Source organism: Ostrea edulis, chromosome 9, assembly GCF_947568905.1.
Source record: "Ostrea edulis chromosome 9, xbOstEdul1.1, whole genome shotgun sequence".
Taxonomy (NCBI): Eukaryota; Metazoa; Mollusca; class Bivalvia; order Ostreida; family Ostreidae; genus Ostrea; species Ostrea edulis.
In genome coordinates, this window is record NC_079172.1 from 12,762,736 (window position 1) to 12,785,749 (window position 23,014).

The 23,014-nt window shown below is 35.6% G+C and overlaps 1 protein-coding gene across 1 annotated transcript; it reads right to left on the minus strand.

The window, feature by feature from the left end:
• Positions 1–2,720: 2,720 nt before the first annotated feature.
• On the minus strand, positions 2,721–20,452 carry LOC125659548 (uncharacterized). The gene is made up of 18 exons (XM_048891247.2): positions 19,958–20,452; positions 16,746–16,800; positions 15,889–16,040; positions 13,240–13,367; positions 8,607–8,736; positions 8,169–8,237; positions 7,805–7,917; positions 7,580–7,661; positions 7,215–7,382; positions 6,890–6,976; positions 6,497–6,591; positions 6,273–6,374; positions 5,990–6,050; positions 5,781–5,885; positions 4,985–5,049; positions 4,775–4,846; positions 4,521–4,690; positions 2,721–3,357 (listed from the first exon to the last, which is right to left on the minus strand). The coding sequence occupies exons 1-18, from the start codon at positions 19,991–19,993 to the stop codon at positions 3,155–3,157; spliced, it is 1,893 nt and encodes a 630-aa protein (XP_048747204.2). The 5' UTR covers positions 19,994–20,452; the 3' UTR covers positions 2,721–3,154.
• Positions 20,453–23,014: the final 2,562 nt, after the last annotated feature.

Here is a 23,014-nt window from a genome sequence, read left to right on the forward strand (position 1 = left end):
ACTATATCCTTGTGGTTCTTCAGAGAAAGATTTTTTTTTTATTTCTAGGTAATATCCTACATATTTGTATGTAAAACTTTGAATCTCTATTATAATCACTTCCTGCTTTGACAAACTGTGATATTCACTAATATGAGGAAACATTTTTTCTTTAAATTTTCTTGTCCAGTGTTTTGTAAGCCACCACCTTTTTAACGAGATCGCCTGTAAGGGGAGGACTCTATATTCAAACGTATTTCAGTCCACATTAGGATATCTGTACCAAGTTGAAATTGCCCTGATAGTTCTTGAGAAGTTCATAATGAAAAGGTGAACATAACGAACAATTATCATAACTTCTATAAGAAATACAAAATTAAGAGTTAGGGAAGCATGGACCCCTGGACATACCAGAGGCGGGAACATGTGCCTAGAAGTAGTAAGCATCCCCTGTCGACCGGTCACACTTGTCGTGAGCACTGTATCTTGATCACAAAACAGTATTTCACAGTCAAAATCAGTGTGTAATTTGTAAAGAAAATATTAAACACTTTGGATGAAAGATGCCAGACAGCATTTGAACCAATGACAGGTTGTACTGGATAACTAGATCGCTATATCGACCGTAGAATTTGCATAATGTTGACTTTAAACAATACTGTTGAAACCCTTGTAACATCAACTTGTTTGTCAATAGCCTGCCTCGACTGACCACACGCAGAACAAGCTCTTCCATAACGAATCAGTTGAGAACATTAAACTCCACAAACACGGTGGGTGTGACCGGTCAACAGGGGATTACCTACTCCTCCTAGGCACCTTATCCCGCCTCTGATATGTCCATGGGCCGTATTTGTTCTTCTCTTAATTTTGTATTTCTTATAAGAGTTATGAGATCGATCACTGTTCGTTATCTTCACCTTTCATACAAGTGATAATGGAATATTGCTACATAGATATAGGAAGTTAACAATAAAAAAAGCGGAAATCATCCCATTTGTCATAAACTTTAATTGTTCGTTTGCTATTAACATTTATGTCAATAAAATTTCGAAATAGGAAGCAGATGTGGAAGACTCTGTGATGTCTTTGATTTCGAGTTCACAGAGATATATCGAATTGACATATGAATGAAAATGATTATTCATAATGGATAAAACGTCGTCGACATATCTAAATGTCGAGTTGATTGCCACAGCAGGATATATTTTCTTCTCATGGAGAAGCTTTCGAATAAATGTTGCCTCATAAGAATATAAAGCCAGATTAGCTATCAAAGGAGCACAATTCCTGCCCATGGAAATTCCAACAGACTGTTATAAGACCTGGTCACCAAAGACTACGAAGATATTGTCAATGAGGAACTCCAGCATATTTTTATGTGAACTTCAGGGTACTTGTGCGTAGAATCAGAGTGGTGTTAACAAAGTAAATTTTGAATTAATGATCACCAGATATTGATATTTCCTTTTTCCATTTTTGTTGAAAAAGCAATCGTCTATGATGTCAAAAAGTCTATCCTTTAATTTATCGTGACGAATGGTCGTGTGAGGCGTTGAATAGTCAGACGTTTTGATGTTGTTGATTTGAGAAGTTTTGTGATTTCAAATTCACTAACAGTTTCTTGGACTGTTTTAGAATCCACGATTGGTTTACACCACTTCTGGTAAATGTTGTGGCACAATACGTTTGAAATTTCTCCTTCAAAGATATTGATATTTTCGTGAGGAGCCAAGATGGAGTATTGGTAGAATATTTGCTGGATCCAGCAATGTATCTATGTTTGCATGGGATTTGTGAAAGTTAGGAACCCAGAATAGATACGGTAACTCACATTCATTCGTCCCATTGACTGGGATATTGAATGGGTTCAAAACTGAAAAATGATTTTAAAAAATTTCATCCTTTGAAGGGAAGTTGGAGTATAAGTATGGTTACCAAATGTGGAATTAATGCCAAGTTCCTGTAAAATACAGGTGTGATAATGAACCTTACAAACAAAGTCAATGTGATTACAAACAGCTGGAGCCCAGACATATTCCTCATGTAACTTATCTAATTATTTTTCCACCTTTGGTTTACTAAACACAGAAGGATAAAAGGGACGTACTTTTGTTTTGACGTATCTAGTACGTGATTTTAATATTCCTCTTATACTTTTTATCCATATTGGCAAGGTATGAAGTTATTTTTCATGTTTAGCACATCGTCTGGCATAATCTTCGATGTGAAGCTCTAATGATAGCACATAAATTACGGCCAGAAACACACTCGAGAGTCAATGGTCGAAGTGACCTATAAGGTCTTTCCAGCAGAGATTACTACTAAAATATATAACTAATAACTATGTCCACGTTTGTGAACGGAATATATTATTTGCAAATTGTGATCATTAGATTAAATATATCAAAGAGAGAGTAATCTTTGTGAATTCTTTTACCCGTCATGTTTTAGAGAAAGAAAGAATAAAGAGTATTCTACATCTAATCAAACAATCAAACTTTTAATGGGTGCTAATTAAAGATTACCTAATTAGTTTCCTTTGAATCCGCAGTAATTTTTGGAATGAGATGGTTCCAGCCACCGATACACTCCATAGTGGATACATTACATATACCTCATGTAATAGGGATGTTTGATTATCTGATATGAGGTATGTTGACAATGTCTTGAGATTCTAACTTTATCAGCTGATCCTTCCTCAACAATACTAAAGAACAATAACAAGAATAGAATCGTGATCAACCTTGCAGCCTAATTTTAATAAATGGTCTCCAATAATAATTTTGGGAAAATGGTGTACAAAACAGTTTATCAATAATTACATCCTAGGCTAGGGTTCATACAGATATTTAAACAACCAAAAGCAAGACTTACAACGGTTGATCATTTGTGCACATACATATTATATAAATAGTCTATACATATATACAGATCCGACCCTTGGGTGCTGAATTCCCCCAAAAAAGTTTCGTTATTTTCACATTAATACGTACATAATTATTGGCCAATCTCAACTTTGTAACAGTTGATTTTGAAATGGCAGAAGGAAGGCAATAAAACTACTGTTTTCTTCCAACGTCAATGTCAAATACAGACTTTTGTTTTTTCATATTCATATTCAAACACAACAGTAATCAAACAGTACGTTAGTTATGTGTGAAAAAATCCTCACTTAAGGGAAATATGATAATATCAGAACAAAAACGACATATAGCTGCACCATATAAGGACTGGTTACAACGGAAGCTTCAGACGCGAGAGGTGCTGATTTGACGTCATCAATCCATTCATTCACTATCATCTCTAGCACAGACATTGGAACAGCCCCGTTAGTCAGAATCACGGAATGGAAATCACGGAGGTCAAATCTGTTACCTGTGAAAATTAATATTTTGAACCAATTTGTAAATGATGGTCATGTACCCAACTGAACCGGGAGTTCGGAGAAATTTTACTGTGTAATCATCGTGATTGATATTCCATAAACTAAGGCTATAAAAGAAATTCAATGAATAATAAACACCACTTAAAGAATATTCACGAAATTGTGTCCCCGCGAGACTGTCGAGTTTTGTCATTCCATTAAAATCCATCCACGACTTAATGAAACTATAACGAGAGTCCAAAGGCCTTATTGTTCACCTGAGTATTAGTTAAAAGTATCATTTGGCCCAAAGGCTATGAAATGTAGAAATATTTTTTTATGTTTTGCATTCTAATATTCAGCAGCATTATGTAACCAGATGTGTTCTTAAAACACGAAATGCCCCCCGAAAGTATCTATCCTGATGAAAGACTTTACATGATATGCTATGCTATATTAACATGTACCACTGTTTTGGACCCGCTCTAGAGTCAAAACACTGGGGATACAAAATTCACAATTTCGGTACATCCTTTTTCTGCTTTTCCTAAATATGAAATTAATTTTTATGCCGTATCAGCAATAAAGACAATAATCACTATGATAATTTTGACCCACCCTGAAACCAAACTCCTACCCCTGAAACTTAAAAAAAAAATCACAATTTTAATAAAGAACTACCCGATTCTTCTGAATATATATTTAGTTTCAATGTAATATCAAATGCATCAAAGAAAATGTTATTTAAAGTTTTTGCACATAAACACAGTATACCACGTTTGGGCCCGCCCTGGACTCAGAACCTCTACCCCGAGGATCATTAAATTTAAAGTTTTAGTAGAGGTTTTCTTAATTTACATGATTATGCATTTAGTTTTTCTTACAGACGTGCGGTTGGAGATAAGAATATTTTTTAAATATCCGTCAATGTTTGGCTGTTTTTGCCCGGTCCGTGTAGGAGTCCTGACATTTGTAATTTATGTCCCCCTTGTCCCATTGATGCTTCATACAAAAATTGTAAAGAATTGGAATGGTAGTTATCAAGTAGAAGTGAAAAATGCCCAATTGTTAACGCACGATGGACGACGCCGAACGCTGACAATTGTAATGGGTCATCTGAGTGACTTAGATGACCTAAAATGCATTGCAATGCTATCAAAGAAGACTGTCAGACCTAATTCAGCTTCCGCCTTTCTTCGAAGATCCTTGATCTTTATTTCACCAATTTTATATGCGCATGCCTGGCCTGGCCACGTGATATATCTGTTGACTTCTATTTCCGTAGCTTCATACGAGTATGCAGTGTAGTTCAGCATGTAATCAATGGCTCTCTGTTTGTCCCAACTAAAATCATAATGCATGTAATCTTAAGAATACACAAAGTTAAAATCACCAAACTTTGTCCTAAAAGAAATGCCCGCTACTTACTTATAATAGTGCAGTCCCGTGTCCACTACCAGCCGACAGGCACGAAGTATTTCTGCACTGTAACGCCCCATTCTTCAAAGAAATATGGCTTTGAGTAATGTTGCTTATTTTATAATTGCGCACCCTTTAGCAATGAAAAGTGACGATAACCAACAGTGATCGATTTCATAATGTGATGCATTTTCAAACTAAGTAGATTTAGCCACTCACAATTCATATTCGTCTTTGTACAATCCCATTTCTATTCCAAGGTATTCAGAATATAACGCCCAGCCCTGCAAGAAATATACTGTAATTATAGAGAAAAACTTTTTATCATTAGTTTGTTGTTTTACGTTCCTTACAAAAATTTACCCTTTCCGGGACGTTCACATCTTTAGGTGAAGTGCCACAAAGTTTGAACTATAAATGACGCCCAAGGCCGTAGCAGATTTCTTTTTTAATTGTGCCAACACCTATCGTGAAGGGACATCCGTTTTTCAGGTAAAATCCGACTTTTTCTCTGTTTTCAATGTCGGGCGTTCGATGAAGCAATCACTATCTATATGAAATAGCTGGGCTCGATCGGGATTCGAACCCGTGACCTACGGGTTGTGAAGTCTGAGATCTAACCACTAGACTACCTTGCCCAATGATACAGTTTTAGAAGTATTAAAGACTGGGATTTCTATTGTATCATGTACAAATATGCACAAACACTTTGGGGTTTTACTTTCATGTTGAAAATCCTTTTCTTAAAAACTGTATGAGGATAAATATTATAACACCTGATTGTGAAAGTTCCAAGAAACAAAGTCATACAAAGGGTGCGTATCAAGCGGCACTACCTCTATGTATATAGGGGATCTAAAATTAGAGAGATATGTTCCAAAGTTATCATAGCCTATAATGTAAAATTCTAGTGATGCTCAAGAATAAATCGTGTGAAATTACTGCTTGGAAATGGTACGACATTCAGGAACAAACATTTCATCAAATTTATTCCATATTGTAATTATTAGTTTACCTCAGAGTATGCAGAATACCATGGAAACCAAACAGGGACATCATAAAATGATAGAGGTGTATGGCGCCTGTAATCTGGTAGATTCGCCATCATGGCATATGTGTGCTGTTTACAAACATATTTAATTAAGGTAACATTATTGATTGAAGGATTGTAGATAGTGCAACATATATAATAATACTCAATAGAAAAACCCATAATAACGTTACCTGCATGTGATGTCCAGGGCTAGCTTCATGAAGACTCAGTGCCATGAAATCAAAGAAAGGACTAAAATATAAAACATTAAAATGAACTTTGTAGCTGTAGCGATATGTATTTAAACAAGCTCCATCACGAAAATATATGTAATGTACCTTTTCATGATTTAATATAAGAAGAAAAAACATATCAACACATGGCTTATTTTGTGTATGAAAGGCGAAGATAACGAACAGTGATCAATCTCATAACTCCTATTTCTTTCTTAAAGTAATTGTATATATCTGTTACTTCTCAAGTGGCCGGAAGAGATTAATGGAGAAAACGCCCGGATATTCCTCTGTAGCCGAAGAATAGCCTCCCCCTGGCCCATCGTAACTCATCTTCCTTATCCTTTTGGAAGAAATATTACTATCCTTATTAGTATGCAAGAATGATAGAGAGACAGAATCAACAATAGTCAAATAATATCTATGAACTGAGGAGGGGGATTTTCTCTTAACGTGGATACTCACACCAGAGGTACATCGGGAATATCTTTGAAGAACTGGGGTAATTTGGGGTTAATTCTTTTGAAGACAATATCGTTGTACTCCTCCAATATTTTATCCTACAAAATAGAAGGGTGTACATCTTACCTTTAGAAAAGGAAATTTCAAGAGTATTATTTGATGGACGACACTCCGATAACCATATTGTCTTGGCCAATAATTTTACATTTACACTTCCCCGTCACAAGACTGTTTATTAGTACACTCTAACAAAACCAGTCTCATCTCGCGTACAATAGCTGGTATCGTGATTTACATATATCTGTCTTTGGAATATTGTTTAGAGTAGAATTTATTTCTACATTTATACAGAAATTTCATCTTTAGAACTATCAATCAATCAAACAAATATCTTACAGAATCATTAGAATAGAACCTGGAGTCGTTGGCGAGACTGTTAAAGAATTCCTTCACTGTACCATTGTGGCCAAGTTTCTCCATCGTCTGAAGAGAAGTTAAATTAGCAAAAGCGTTATAGAGCAATTCATTCATTTTCTCCAAATTCATTTTTTCAAATTATTCAACAGAAGGTAGATGAGTACTCCTAGACTTGATTAGTGTGAGAAGAAGGAGGACATCCTTTAACAACTGCATAATAAAATCTGGGTGGTGCAAACTAAACTTCCGCACAATAATTATTTAAAACAAATAAGCAGCTTTTGTTCATTTGAGGGATACAAACCTTTTTCATATCTCCATGAATTCTTTCCACCTCCTGTACCCCAACTTGATGGACTTCGTCCGGTGTCATGTCAAATGACAAATGCCACTTTAGGCAAGCACGATAATACTCGGAGCCATTTTGTAGACTATTCACACCGTAATGTGCTCGAGTGTTGGGCATATAATCCTTTGCAATATATCAGTATAGTATGAATTTATACAATAGCATGATGTGTACGTGTTTATCATTACGGAAACATCTGTCTAAACATTAGTTTATAAAATTTAACACTATCAAAAGAATCAAACAATCACAATTAATCAATTACATACGATAATATCAAAAATATTAGATAAAACGTGCATTAAAATCTTTCTCCTTACGTTGATTATGAATTCTTTAATTTTTCTGTACGCTTCAATCGTCCTATTCACAGCCTGTAGTCCTCGCTCTCTTATCCCATGTCTACAAGCACAGGATAATGCTCGTATGACTAATGTCCGCAATAATCAATAACTTTATATCAAATATAGGTAATAATTAACTTTTCACTCTAATTTTGGTTTTTATCATAATCGAATCAAGAGCATTGGAGTATCGTTTCTCACTTTTCAGTTTCTGGTATGTTGACGGCATTCGTCAAGGAGTTGTTAAAGGGTGAGTAGAATGAGGAGTCTATTGGTTCCACTAATAGCTTGTCTATCATTGCAGGAACACTTGCCTAAACATTAGCTTTAAAAGATTAACAGTATCAAAATAATCGAGTGAAAAAAACCGCTTTGTTTTTTAACTTTAGATTATCAATTAATCAAATTGGCGTTCATTGATCTCAAAATTGAACCTATTCTAAAATCTGAGTATGCTATATTGTTTGTTCATTGGAGTAAATGTGTACAGGGTGTTGATTTTCAATCCACTCGCTATTGATACGTTGTGATACGTTCTGTTTCAGTTGAATTTTAATACACTCACTATTGATACGTTGTGATAAGTTCTGTTCAGTTGAATTGCCTCATGAAATGTTTCCTTTACTTCTTCGATCTATAAAATGCATTTATATTCCATAATAGTTAAGAATGAACAAGCAAAGTTTTGGGCGATGAAATACGACTATATACAAACTAGACCTCTGGGAAGTGAATAATACAATGCCGTGATCGTCATTATTGTTCTAAACAGGTGACTCACTGAATTTGGCGACTGACGAAATCGTCATAATAGCCGACATGTCATGAAATTCAGTTTGGGAGTCGCTCGTTTTATGTACACAAACAAGAAAAAGGCACAGTATTTTGGCAAACATTAAATTCAATGAGCCACTAGTTTGGGGCGATCACGGGGATCCTTAATTGATTCTACATTTATTTTGAAAAACTCTAAACGAAGGAATGCAAAAAGAAAAAATCATACTTGGTGAGGAATTGCATTCAATCTTGCGATATAATTCTCGAAATCTCCTCGAGAGTTTGACGAAGATTTGACAGCACTTGTGTACAGCTGTGCGCCCTCTAGGAAATTCATGGGATTTAATGCACCATACCTGTATTCATTGAAATATGAAACATTCATCATAAAGGCGATCGTTACACAAGGGATTTAGTTATCATATCTGTAATTAATTAAATACTAATCTTTCATCGTATAAATGATTGTCATATATGATATTTAGTTATTATACATGTAATTAATGAAATACAAAACATTCATCTTATAAATGATCGTTACACGTGGTATTGAGTTATCATTTCTGTAATTAATGAAATACGAAACATTCATCGTATAAATAATTGTCACACGTGGGATTTAGTGTACCGTAACTGTAGTTATCGACACAAGTTGTTGTCCTTTAAAAAGTGTTAACCATAAGAATGTGTTTCTAACAGAAACTTAATTTTCTTACTAATCTTAACAACATTATCCAAAATCATTGAAAAGTACCGAGCTAATCAAGTATGTGAATTCACTCCAGTCTTTGATCTTATTATGAGCTCACAGTCTGGGTTTGGGGACTTTCAGTCTTGCCAAACAGCACTAACCAAACTTACTGACAGTGGTTGCATGCAATGTATCAAGAAAATTTCATTGGCATTACGGTTCTAGATTTCAGTAAGACATTTGATTTACTATAACTTCGATTCACACAATAAAATGGTTTCAGTTTTATCTAAAGGACAGGTTCCAAAGAGTAAATATTGGTATTGGCACATGTTCTATTGACACAGTATCTTACCCATCAGAGCAGGGGTACCACAAGGATCAATTTTAGGACCACTCTTATTTTTATTGTATATAATGGTATTCCTTTATGTGTCAATTGTTCTAATATTGACCTAATACTGACCTGTTTTTATATTCTTATGAGGCAGAATTTATTCAAAGGCTTCTACATAAGAAGAGAAAATATCTTGCTGTGGCCTTCAATTCGACATTTAGATGTATCGTCGACGTTTTATCTATTAACAATAATCATTTTCATTCATATTTCGATCCGATATGTCCCTGTGAACTCGAAATAAAAGATACCACAGACTCCACATCTGTTTCGTACTTAGATATTTTATTGAAAATGAATATTATCGGCAAACTAACAACCCAAACAAACAGGATGATTTCTGCTTCTCCATCGTCAACTTCCCATTTCTATACTAGCGGAAAAAAGAAACTGCATTATAAAATTGAATACAATTTTTCTATTTATTGTTTATATTTATAAAATCTAAACAATCGATAAAGGTGATGTTTTTAACAATACCGGATAGTACCCGACTCAGGTGCACGGACTTTGTCATGGTTAGTAAACACATGTTGTTTATTGAAGTGTTCGTACGCACGAGTTTTACTGGCCAATACTGTTTGGAGTAAGAAGTGTAAAAAGGTTTGTTTGGACGCTATTCGTTAAGGAAAGCACTTTAGTTTTGACAAAATTTACCCTTCTGTCATGCCACGACTCGGCGAAAACCAACATAATCGTGCTGTTGGGATGCTTCAAGCTGGAATGCACAAAATATCGTAGTAAGACACTTTGGAGTTCATCGGAACACCATCCAGTCATTATGGAGACGTTTCCAACAATCTGGTAACACTCGGGATTGACCACGTTCTGGGCGTCCTCGTGTGACGTCGCGTCGACAGGACAACCACATTAGACTTGTGCACCTGAGAAATCGTTTCCAGACAGCAAGTTTGACTGCTTGTAGCATTCCTGGACTTCGACCAATCAGTCCAAGAACTGCGTAATCGTCTGCGCGAGCACAACATCAGACCAAGACATCCAGCAGTGCGCCCAATACTGCTTCAACGTCATCGTATCGCTAGACTAGCGTGGTGCAGACGACATCTGCGATTCAGAATACAGGACTGGGCCAATATTCTGTTCACTGATGAATCCAGATTTCATTTAGATAGCAGTGACGGCCGTTTTAGAGTATATCGTCGCGTTGGGGAGCGGTACCAGGATGCTTGTGTTGTACAACGTCGACAATTCGGTGGAGGTAGCGTTATGGTGTTGGGTGGAATAACAGCACGTGGAAGGACCCCTCTACAAATTGTCAATGGAAATCTCACCAGCGTACGCGAGACGAAATTATTCAGCGCCATGTGATACCCTTCATACAGAGACAGCAAAATCACATCACTCTGCAGCAAGACAACGCAAGGCCACATGTTGCACGTGTAGTCGGGGACTTTTTTGTTCAACATAATGTCGATGTCTTGCCTTGGCCAGCTGTTTCCCCCGATTTATCGCCGATCGAGCATGGAACGACGTCTACGCCGTTTACCAAATCAGCCAGTGACATTGGCTGATTTATGCCAGGCTTTAACCAACATCTGGAACAACATCCCTCAAGCATGTCTGAACACTTTAGTGGCATCAATAAGGCGCCGTCGTCAAGCATGCGTGAATGCAAATGGTGGTCACACGCGTTATTAACTTTGTTAATTCAAGTTCGAATACCAGTGTCTTTCGAGTGTACTGAAATTGACGTTATTCGACGTTAACATTAATGGATTATGAAATGTTGTAACGAATACATTTGTCAACAGTATTACAAAAAATAAAATTTGTTCTTTGTTATTTTTTTATTATTTTTTTCATATATTAAATAATGCACAGTTTCTTTTTTCCGCTAGTATATATAGCAATATTTCATCGTCACTGTATATGGTATTTATGTCAACTGATTCGATACGCAAGAGCTCGTTCTGCGTATGGTCAGTTTTTAAATCAAGGCAGGCTACTGACAAATAAGTTGATGTTACAGGGGTTTCAAGTTTCGTTTAAAGTCACTATTTCGCAAATTCTGTGGTTGTTATAATGATCTAGTTTGCCAGTACAACCTATCTTTGGGTTAAATGCCGTCTGGCATGTTTTATACCGATTGTTAGGCCGTTCTTGACACACTGATTTTGATTACGGACTTTGTTCACCTGATCAAGACGTAGGACTCACGGCGGGTGTGACCGGTCGACATGGGATGCTTACTCCTCCTAAGCACCTAATCCCACATTTGGTATATCCGGGGTCCGTGTTTGCCAAACTCTCTATTTTGTATTCCTTATATAGGAGTATATTTATTGAGAATGATCACCGTTCGTCATCTTCACCTTTCATTGATATGTTTGCAGACCATGCCCCCTCTACATGTATCTGACAACAATGTACGTGATATCGAAATTCCGATTTATGTGACATTGAAAACTGGTGTTTACAGAACAAAATGATTCTGAACACAGACAAATCTAAGTGTATGCTCACGTGTACACAACAACAAAGGTCTGGGGTTAGAAAACCCAGTATTTGATCATCTGTGGCGAAAAGTTAGAATACGCTGAATATGAAAAACCCTTAAGTGTTAGAGATAGATCAATCTCTTCAGTATGATTGTCAAATGGATTACGTTTGTAAATCCTTTTAAACATACAATATGTATAAGTTATCTACGCTGTGTAAAAATAAGAAATCTCTTGCGAGAAAACTCTTCTGTAATACATACATTTTGCCCTTCAATACGCCAGTTTCGAGATACGAACTCTTCTGTATAGGAGGTGCATTTAGTGGAACTTTGAATGTCTAAGTGGGACAGAGTGGATATACAGCCAACGAGGAAGACGATCAAATGTATTAAAAGCGGCTTCTCTTTAAATATGTAAACGTGGGAAATACAAATTACTATCAAAAGAAATGTTTTACCGAAGTGGAAGCATACAAACAATGTCATATTTGCAAGAAATATCTTAGATATGGTACTTATGACCAGCGAAACAACGTGATAGGATAAGAATTCTATGTATTTAATTACTCCCTAAATACTTATCACTTACCTAGTTTGTTTATCAGTCGAATTCGGGTGACCAAACAGCGCATAAGAAACTTACTGAGTACATTCACTTACGCAGTGATGAATATTTGTCCCACTCCCGCGTGTACACAAATTCTTTCGCCCCTTACTATGTACAAGAGTTCTCCAAAGGGAACTAACTCGGACGTATCTCGAAACCGGCGTATTAACTGTTTGGGGTAATACATTACCTTCGGAAAAGAAAATTTGAAAAATTTTGAATTTATTCAGTGAAAAAATTATGGATATTGGACGAATATTGACATCACAATATTTTTTTTTTTCATAAATACATATAGATTTTTTTAATTCATGTTTTCACGATATGTTTTCAAATTATAGCGTGAAAAAATGAAATAATGACTCGCTTATGGTCATATAAGTACTATGAGGACGACAACATTCGCCCATGGAAAATGAATCATATAAATATCGATAGACATTTTTACGCATAAAACTCAAGTTTTAGGAAAATCACCATACTTGACCTTTTTCGAAAGTTCAAATTCAACGAGGGACACAATCTGATCTAAATGTTAACTTTTGGTTCCATGTCTAAATTTGACGACTGTATATCATGATCTAATGATATAAATCTAGCAACAAAATATTGATTCTCACAAGCTTGAATATCGTCTTTTGTTTAATTCCCAATGATATATCTTAATTCCCTTGAGAGCTACGGTTCTGCAACTAGTACATACCAAGCCCACTGGGTTCCATTGATATAAGTCTCAAATGTATCTTTCAGAATAAGGTAGTTTATTCTGTCGGAAGCGGGTATAGCTGAGCTTATAAGATTCAATCTGTCCAGAAATCCCTGTGTTTTATTCTGAAAACAACAAAAATCATTAAAGCATGCACTTCCCTCCTTGTACTTAAGTTTACAATATCTTCCGGGTTAGAATAGGTCCTCAGTACCCCTTGCTTGTCGTAAGAGGCGTCTAAATGGGGCGATCATTCGGATGAGACCGCTAAAACCGAGGTCCCGTGTCACAGCAGGTGTGGCACGATAAAGATCCCTCTCTGCTCAAAGACCGTAAGCGCCGATCATAGGCCTAAATTTTCCAGCCCTTCACCAGCATTGGTGACGTCTCAATTTGAGTGAAAAATTCTCGAGTGGGACGTGAAACAATATACAATCAATCAAACGTATGAAGATAATCTATCCCGATGAATTATTTTACGGTCCTACGGAAGTCAACCTCGTACAAAGTTCAAATAGAATTGACACCCAGCCTTTTCATCTCAATTTCTATATTCTCGTTTTTCTTTACAATTAAGAATCATTGCTCAATTTTTGAACTGAAATTGAAAATTTCACAATGAAAATCAAGATTTACGACAGAAGGTGCTAAATGAACACCAATCTTGGTTATCTTTGTTTTCTTTACTTTCATCCATACATGATGAAATTTAGTCCAGCAGAAATTGCAATATTCGCATTCGGATATAAAAATGCAAATAACCCATGTAAACTTAAATTATCCACGATATGCAATAAGTTTGTTTTGTATAGTGTGTGGACTGTCGGTCTTTTCTTGTATAAATAGCCAGTCTTGAAATAGTTCTTTGTCATCTTCTAAACTCTTCGCTGGTGGAGGAGCAAAGCGTTTGTATAATTACTAATTAGCTGTGTCACAGTTCAGAATGTTTAAATAATTAATATCTGATAAAAGAGCGTGAAGGTAATTATTGTTGGAGCAGAATGAAATATGTGAATACTTTTTCCTGAGAAAACTTTATATTATAGTTGTTTTTGGTCTTTGTCGGTGTCTATAAACAGCTGGATAAAGCTTATTTCGGATAAACTAATCAAATGCGATTTACACTTGTGTGCAAGCCTGTGGGGATCCGGGTTAGAATAGGTCCTAGTATCCCTTGCTTGTCGTAAGCGGCGACTAAATGGGGTCGGTCCTTCGGATGAGACCTCAAAAACAGGTCCGATGTGTGGCAGCAGGTGTGGCACCATAAAGATCCCTCCTTGCTCAAAGGCCGTAAATGCCGAGCATAGGCCTAAATATTGCAGCCCTTCACCGGCAATGGTAACGTCTTCATATGAGTGAAAATTCTCGAGTGGGGCGTTAGACAATATACAATCAATCAATCATACACTTGTAAATACGATACCATAATTCCAATGCTGCATCCGGCCTGTGTTTTCTGGATGAGTACTTTAAAGTTTTGTATTTAAAAATTTTAGGGGGTCTCGTTTCTAAAAGCTTGTCATCTTCCATGGCTAAACAGAAGATTAGTTAGCTGCAATAATGTAGCCCTCTCTGATTTTTTTTTGGGGGGGGGGCTGCAACTCCTTAGGATGCAAGGCGAAGATAATGAACAGTGATCAATCTCATAACTGATCTCCGTAATTGTGCAAATGCGGGAGTAATTCATACCCGCAACATTTTCGATCACTCTAAACATTTACTGACTTCCTTTACGTAAAGAATATGATATTCTATGTTTCTTAGTCAATATATAAATTTACAACCTGCAACTTAGGATATGTGAGGCTCTATTCTACCGTTTTCAACAATTTCGATATATTCCATTTTCTCAATTCATATTTGTGCGCCAAGTTTGATGTACTGAAGTTACAACTTCCAATTGTCAAGTTACTTGCATATGCCATATAAGGTAGTATTTACATCAATGGACAAGTACGGAGGAGAAAGCTACATGTATTTCGTCGGTATTAAAAAGGCTTAGATTCAATATCAAGTTAAAAAACGAACTGCAGAGTGTAAATTCCTTCTGGAACCATTTGGTTTTCCTTTCTTTGTCGGAATGTTTAGGTTTTTCAGTAGATCCACCTACGAAGATCTTGCTATAACAAGCATGGCGGAGCAGACGAAGAATTTTGCATGCTGTAGATGATGTTTAATGACAAACACCTTTATTAGATATGCCCAAGCACGGTACACGGAGCTTACTTTTGGTTATTCATCAAAGCATTTTGCACCATTACGGAGATCGTATTGAATTGTAGCCCTATCCCAAAAACGTCAGAGTAAAACAAATCGGATAAGGCTACATTATCGCAGCTAAAAATTAGTATGCTGCATTTGACCTACATTTTCCAGATGAGTGATTTTAACTTGGACATTGCTCAGTAATTTTATTTTCTATACATATCATGGTTTAAAACATGTAAGGATGCTCACTTCCATTTTTAGTTCGAATGTCACATCTGGCCGACATTTTCCGAATGAGTGATCAGGTTAACATTTTCGTGTTGACACTTTCAGTACTTTGATCATGTTTATACATGTAGGAATAATGGCATTGATGTGCAGAACTTTATACCGTTACAATGACAGTATCGATACATGCCTAACAGAACTTTTACGTACTTTTCTGATTTCAAACATGGAGGTGTTGTAGGAGTAGACCCTGTCATTGAAGGCGTACATCCCAATGTATGTGCCGTATTCTGGTTCGTTCTCCATCCGCCATGACCAATATTCCTTCTGTATTTTCTGAATAGTATCCGCCTCCGCCTCCGCTTAAAAAGAAATATGAATTAAACTTATTCAATTACTACAGCATTAATTTGTTCGATACTGTGTAAACCAGCATCATGGGTATTTTCAAAATTTAATAAATGTGTAAGAAAATGACCATTACGATTTGCTACCATTTAGCCTAAACAAAAATAGTCCACCATGCATTTATGTAAGTTGATACATAAAGAACTCGTCAGTTTTATAACTGTTGTAAATGGTTGTCACATGATAAACATTTCAGACAGAAGCTCTCGTATAGGATTTACAATGCTGACATAAGAATAGATATTATTTTTCACACGGGATTTTGTTTCAAATGAAAAATTGATGTTTGGAATAACTTATAATTTACAAATACCAGTATTATGTAGACGTCGATCAAGAAAGTTCAAAACATAAGGTTCTATTCCCAAACGCCTATACAACACACAGAGACACGCTCAACAAGAAAACTTAGTTTCAGCTCAATTATTATGTAATTATAGACATGTATAACACAGATCTAGGGGGGTTACGGGGAATGCAACTCCCACCCCCTTGGTTTAATTTTTTTTTTTAAAGATCATTTGGGGGGGGTCCTCAAACCCTCTTTTTTTTTTAGTGGAAAATGTATAAACTAGGTCGGACCGCCCTTGCTTTTTTCTGGATCCGCCACTGTAACACACACACACACAGCAAGAGAGCTTGGTTTACAGCATACTTACCATTTCCAAATGCCAGGAGAGAACACAAAAACACACCGAACAAAACTGCCGAAACCTGAAAAAGTAGAAAAAGTCTATTTCATGAAACCGACGAGAGAGAGAGAGAGAGAGAGAGAGAATAATAACCAATCATTATACGATAGCATCAATCTCGCGTAATTAGTATTTCATTCAAAGAATGATCTTTTCCAAAAGGAGGTATACTATATGGCTGATTTCCTTTTAAAACATGGAAGAAAATGTCAATATCACCCATCTTATATATTCCTTTGAATTTGAATGCCTAGCTGAGTAACTCAATAGGTCAGCTGTTGACTGCGGAACTGTAGATCGCGGGTTCGAGTCCAGTAGGAGATTTAGATTTTTGTTCAGATTACTTTCTACTAAAACTGCTTTTTTTAACTAAATAAAGTAAAACTCTTTGAAAGTTTTCAATTTCAAAGTATTGTTGTACATCTCTTCCACTTTTCATCTACATCAAAATTTTCTGGTGTAGTAATCCTCCTTAATTAAGGTGAAATACTGTCGCCAGTATCATACTATGAAATGCAGTTTCTGAAAAATAACTGTCTATATGTTATAATAAAATAGGAGAAACTATTTTTTTTCCCTGATGTATGCTGGTGATAAATATTGATAACGTATACTCCATCATCTTCACAAGCAATCACGTGGGGATCCGGGTTAGAATAGGTCCTCAGTATCCCCTTACTTGTCGTAATAGGCGACTAAATAGGTCGGTCCTTCGGATGAAACCGCACAAACCGAGGCCCCGTGTCGCAGCAGGTGTGGCACAATAAAGATCCCTCCCTGTTCTGGCCATAAGCTCCGAGCATAGGCCTAAATTTTGCAGCCCTTCAGCGGCAGTGGTGACGTCTCCATATGAGTGAAATATTCTCAAGAGGGACGTAAAACAATATTCAATCAATCAATCTTCACAAGCCAAGTGTCCCTTTGGTGGATTTAGACGCATTTCTAAGCCTTCAAAATATCGCGCTTTATCCAAGGCATCCAATCCGTTGCATTTTGTCTAAAAATCAAAGACGGGCGATTTTCGGAGAAAGTGTCTAGAGATATTCGATCATGTACCTCATCACCCAAATGACGATAACGGACGGTATGTGCTGGAATAAACTGAACAAAATCAGCAAAATTGAGTACGATATAAAAACAAAAGCAAACACGGTGAAATCTGAGGGGCATGCTTTGATACATGACGCCTTAAGGTTGATCGATCCTCATGTGACGTCATAGGTTTTTGCAAAAATCTTAATAAATTAAACTTTGCGCATGATAGAAATATATCTTTCTGAGGAATATTATTCACTGGATATAATAAAAAATCTGGTAAAATATTAATACTGAAAAAGTTTATATTTTCCATAGATAATCAATTATTTATGATTTAAAAATTGTTGTCAAGGGCAATAACTCCTGTGCTGGAATTTCCTCAACTGGATGTCTATTATACATTGGTTTCCCTAATATCCATAATTAATCTATACATATTTATGAATTAGCAGTTTTTTAAAACTGTTGATATATAAATTTTGTCATTTCAACAAGTTTTTATCTATTCTTATTATTCTGTTTAACGAAAATGTGTGATTTTCTGATGTTGATATATACTTCTGTTTTTGTATGTCTGACATCTTTAAAAAGGTGGCAACATATACATTTTCTTTGATTATTAATTGAATTAAACTATATTGAGTGGAAATTAATAAAGTTTTTCCACTTTTAACCATTAATATTGATAAGTCACATGAGGATGGAGCTACCTTAAACACAAAGGTGACATATGAGCAGAGCAAGTATGTACACATTCACTTAAAAAAACCATTTTATTGTTTTCATTTGTCAACTCCATTTTGTCTACATATACATGTATCAGAAATTGTAAAGCGTCATCTGATTGATTAGGTTTTGTTGTCATCAAGAACGATAACTCGCTCGATCCGTTAGATGGCAGTTCAGTCGCAACTAAATCCGCCAAGGGGGAGATGAGAGTACTGTAAGCGAATCGGACACTTGGCTTCCGAAGATGATACTCCAGGTGAACTCTAATCGCTGTTGAATGACTTATATAGTTAATAAGAAACAAAGACGAAACAATTAAATGTAGATAAAACGAAAAGTGTAGCTTTAAAAATCAAGAATGCTTGAGAAAGGCGAAGTGTCTTTATAAGAGTGAAATAGAACCATTGAAAAATTTATTATTTAGAATACTTTTTAACTTTAACGGGAAATTTAGTTTCACACAGATATATGTACATGTACACATAACAGACCAAGGTAGAAAAAGCAAAATTTATCTTCAATGATATATTGTGTTATTTTTAATTCACACGGGAATACAAATTTCAATTTTTGACATATATCTTAGTAGTGTACTAAATTATGGTAAAGATGGTGTGGGGAATGGTTAGAGCGTTCACTTCCAGACAGAGAAGTCGCGGATTCACGCTCGTGCCTTAGTTAGAAAATGCATATTTGGTCACAAAAGTATTTTTACATGGTTACACTCACTAGTATATTGTTACTTGATTGTCATATAATTGTACTATACCAGTGAGATGTCAATAAAATAAATTTAACTTAGAATGCAATGAAAAACAGAGGTTGTCTAGAAATTGATTGATTGATTGATTTTTTGCTGTTTTCCACCACACTCAACAATTTTTTAGTTAGGTGGAAGAGAGAACCCAGATACAATGTACCTAGGAAGAGACCACCGACCTTCCGAAAGTAAACTGGGGAAGTTTCTCACTTACCGGCGCGAGCGGAATTTGAACCCGCGCCGACAGAGGTGAGAGGCCGTGTGATTTTGAGCTCGATGTTCTAACCACTCGGCCACGGAGGCCCCTGCCTAGAAATTAAAATGTCATGTAGTGACACTATCTTTTTTTTAAAAAATCGTGAACTACATAGTGCATTGTCCATATATATGTACTAGTAGTCAGCGGGGGAGGAATTTGAATTAGTTTCGTGCATAGAATTCGTTTTATACAGTAACGTTCAAAGGCATTTCAAAACAATTTTAAGTGGTTTCAACGTCAATAAATACTTGCGATTCTAATCTAACGGGGGAATGTATCTTAACAATTCCTTTTGTTTTAAATATATCGTCAAATGACACGAAAATATGAAACGTCGACAGATCATTTGGTATCTACTTTTTTTTTTTTTTTACAAACAACATAAACACTCACCTGATTCATTGTTTTGCCAGTTTTCTTGTGAAACATTTGAGCGTATATTTAGGACGTCGTGGGTACTTTACAACAGTATCATAAATTCAAAGCCTTAAAATCAGCGTAATTAAGTGTCACAGCGGGTTTCTAGTCTCTAAGTGTCCATCGATCTAAGCTAATAACAGTAATAAAAATAAAATAGGAAACGAGCCTTATTTAACTTATCTGTACAGGGTCTACGGTAAGACTTTGTACGGTGATAAAACGTATTCACAACCATGTTCGAATTTTTTAAATCAGAATTAAACAACTTATAGTTGACTTAAGAACATATTAAAATTAATTCTTTTATTACACCATATACCATATAGTAAAGTCAATTAGATAGATATATTCATTACCCATACTGCTAATTGAAGTGATGAGTATCGTTTGTAATTTGATGTGGCAGTTACCTATAGCTGGTGAAGTCTCTATAGGGAATTGTTTTAATGAGATATACAACATCACACAAACAGTCATCTTTATCGTCGCTTGTGGACAAATAATTCAGTTGATAGAGAACTTGACGATAATCCGGAGCACTCGGTTCGAATCCCGGTCTGATCTTTTTCCCCTTCTTTCCTTTTACCTTTGGTATTGTAAACCAGCCCCTGGAGAAATACTACCTATAATATAATAATAATAATAATAAGACCTTTATTTAACCAGGATTACATATTTAGCGATAACGCTAGTTTTCAATATGGTCCTGCATATAACATACATACAGACAGATATTAGTAAAATAAACACAGATTAAAAGAAGTAGAATACATATAAACTTAAGAAATAATTATGAATGTAAGATAAATAGAATACAAAATGAAGCTTAAAAAGTATGGTGATAATCTCTAAGATAATTTCTCTTAAAACACGCAACACTCGTTGAGTTTCTTATGTTTTGACTCAAGGCATTCCACATTGTGCTCCCTGAAATGCTGAAAGATCTTCTATAATATTCTGTTTTTGCCCTGGGTATATACAAAATATTTGAATAAGAATTTCTAGTTTGCCTCTGACTGACTTCTGATACATATTTAAAAACATTTAAATAATCTGGCATTAAACCATGTAAAACTTTATACACTAAAATGACTTTTCTATAGACAAAGTAATCTGATAGAGGCAACCAGTTAAGTTCTGTAAACATGACATTAGATGGTGTTTCAAAATTTCTGATGTTAAGAATTACCCTTGCAGCTCGTTTTTGCAATATAAAAAGCTTATTCACATTTTCAGCATTTCTTGGATTGCTCCATATAGTACAACAATATGTAAAATGTGGAAAAATCATAGTATTAAAAATCTTCAGCAGCGCATCGTTTGACATAAAATATCTTATTCTTCTTAAAATGCCAATTCTCTTGGAAATCTTGTTCATAAGTGATTCTATATGACTTTTCCAGGACAAAGTTTCATCAATAATAATACCAAGTAATTTTGACTCCTGAACACATTCTATGACATGGTTATTTATCACTAAATTTAATTTTCGATACTTTGATAATTTTTGTGCCGATCCAATAAGCATACATTGAGTTTTAGACAGCTTTAAGCTTAATTTATTTTCCTTAATCCACATTATACTGCGCTGAAGATCTTCATACATCTTTGACTCAATATTTTCCACTGACTTATCTGTTACATCTTGTGAAGTATCATCTGCATACATATTTACATGAGAATGTTTCAGTGCTTGTGGATAGTCATTAATATACAGGATAAAAAACAATGGGCCTAAAATAGAGCCTTGCGGAACTCCAATGGTTACATTTCTTTCCTCCGATAAATTGCCTTTCCAAATAACTCTCTGTGTACGATTTGTTAGATATGATTTAAACCATTCAAAAGTATCATTGCATATGCCAAATGACTTGAGTTTGTGTAATAAAGTTTTGTGTAATTGAGTTTGTGGGGATAAAGATACTATCAGGTGGGTCTTCGGAACAAAAATATTTGAAAGAAGAGGAATATGGTGATCACGTTCTATTAGCAACTACGAAGATACTCTAGGGCCTGCAGTGGCGTAGCTTCCCATGAAGCACGGAAGCATGTGCTTCCACATTGTTGCGGTAAAAAATGAAATAATTACTTAATTTGACTATATTTTAATTACTACAAAATTTATTAAGAAAAACATATGGCATAAAATTTAGTGGTGTATTATGTTTACCGTTCTATCGAAAATCAAAGGCACATGGGGAAAGGCCAGACATCGTATCCCGCCCCCTTCTTTTAAAAACAATTAATTATCAATTAGATTAACTGCAATTTTTTTAAGCGTTATTTACTCTAGCTATTACAACTTATGCTTTTCTGAACTCTGTCAAAGCTTTATCTAAAAATTCAATTGTATCTTCTTTTATTTTAGATACATCAAAGTTTAGTAGTTTTAATTAAGCTTCACGGAATTCAAAAACACATTTAATTTAGTTGTTATAAAAAGAGTACAAAACGTCTCAAAATCAAAACAAAAAAATTGCAGTAAAACTAATGGATAATCGGTTGATTTTTTTTTTTAATTGAAGGAAATTACGATGTCCTTATCCCACGTGCCTGTGTTTAAAATGAAAGAAAATGTGTATTGGAGACTTTGAAAGTACCTTTCTTAATTGTCTAAAATGCACCAGCTTCCAGGAGTTTCGCCCCCTGGGCCCCCACCAGGGCTTTATCCTGGACCCATTGGGGGGCCTTAGGGCGACGCCAAAAACCCCTGTCATTTCTGCTTCCATATTTATCTTCCCCAACCTATGCCGCTGGCCTGGGTTAAAATGACTGTCTGGTCTGTTATATTTTCTTTTGATTGCCAGGTCTGTGATGCTAGAACTGCATAAATGATGTTTTTAAAAATCTCACATGAAACTATTTTCGGGTCGAAGTTCAATTAAGATATTATATCAAGAGAGAGGGTCAAATGCAAGACAAGGGAGACGACCTAGCAAATCAGCTCCAAGAGTACCTCCCAGAATATCTTTATTTTTTCAAAGAAACCCAGTCAAATAAGATTCTCCGAGAAATGAAATCCAGTTATAT

Excerpts from the sequence above, each read along its gene's own strand:
- LOC125659548 (XM_048891247.2), bottom strand. The coding sequence starts at position 19,993 with ATGTTTCACAAGAAAACTGGCAAAACAATGAATCAG. Across the intron at positions 7,662-7,804 it reads AACATACCAGAAACTGAAAA|ACATGGGATAAGAGAGCGAG; the intron begins GTGAGAAACGAT and ends CTGTGCTTGTAG. Across the intron at positions 6,051-6,272 it reads CTCTTCCGGCCACTTGAGAA|TCCTTTCTTTGATTTCATGG; the intron begins GTAACAGATATA and ends TTTATATTTTAG.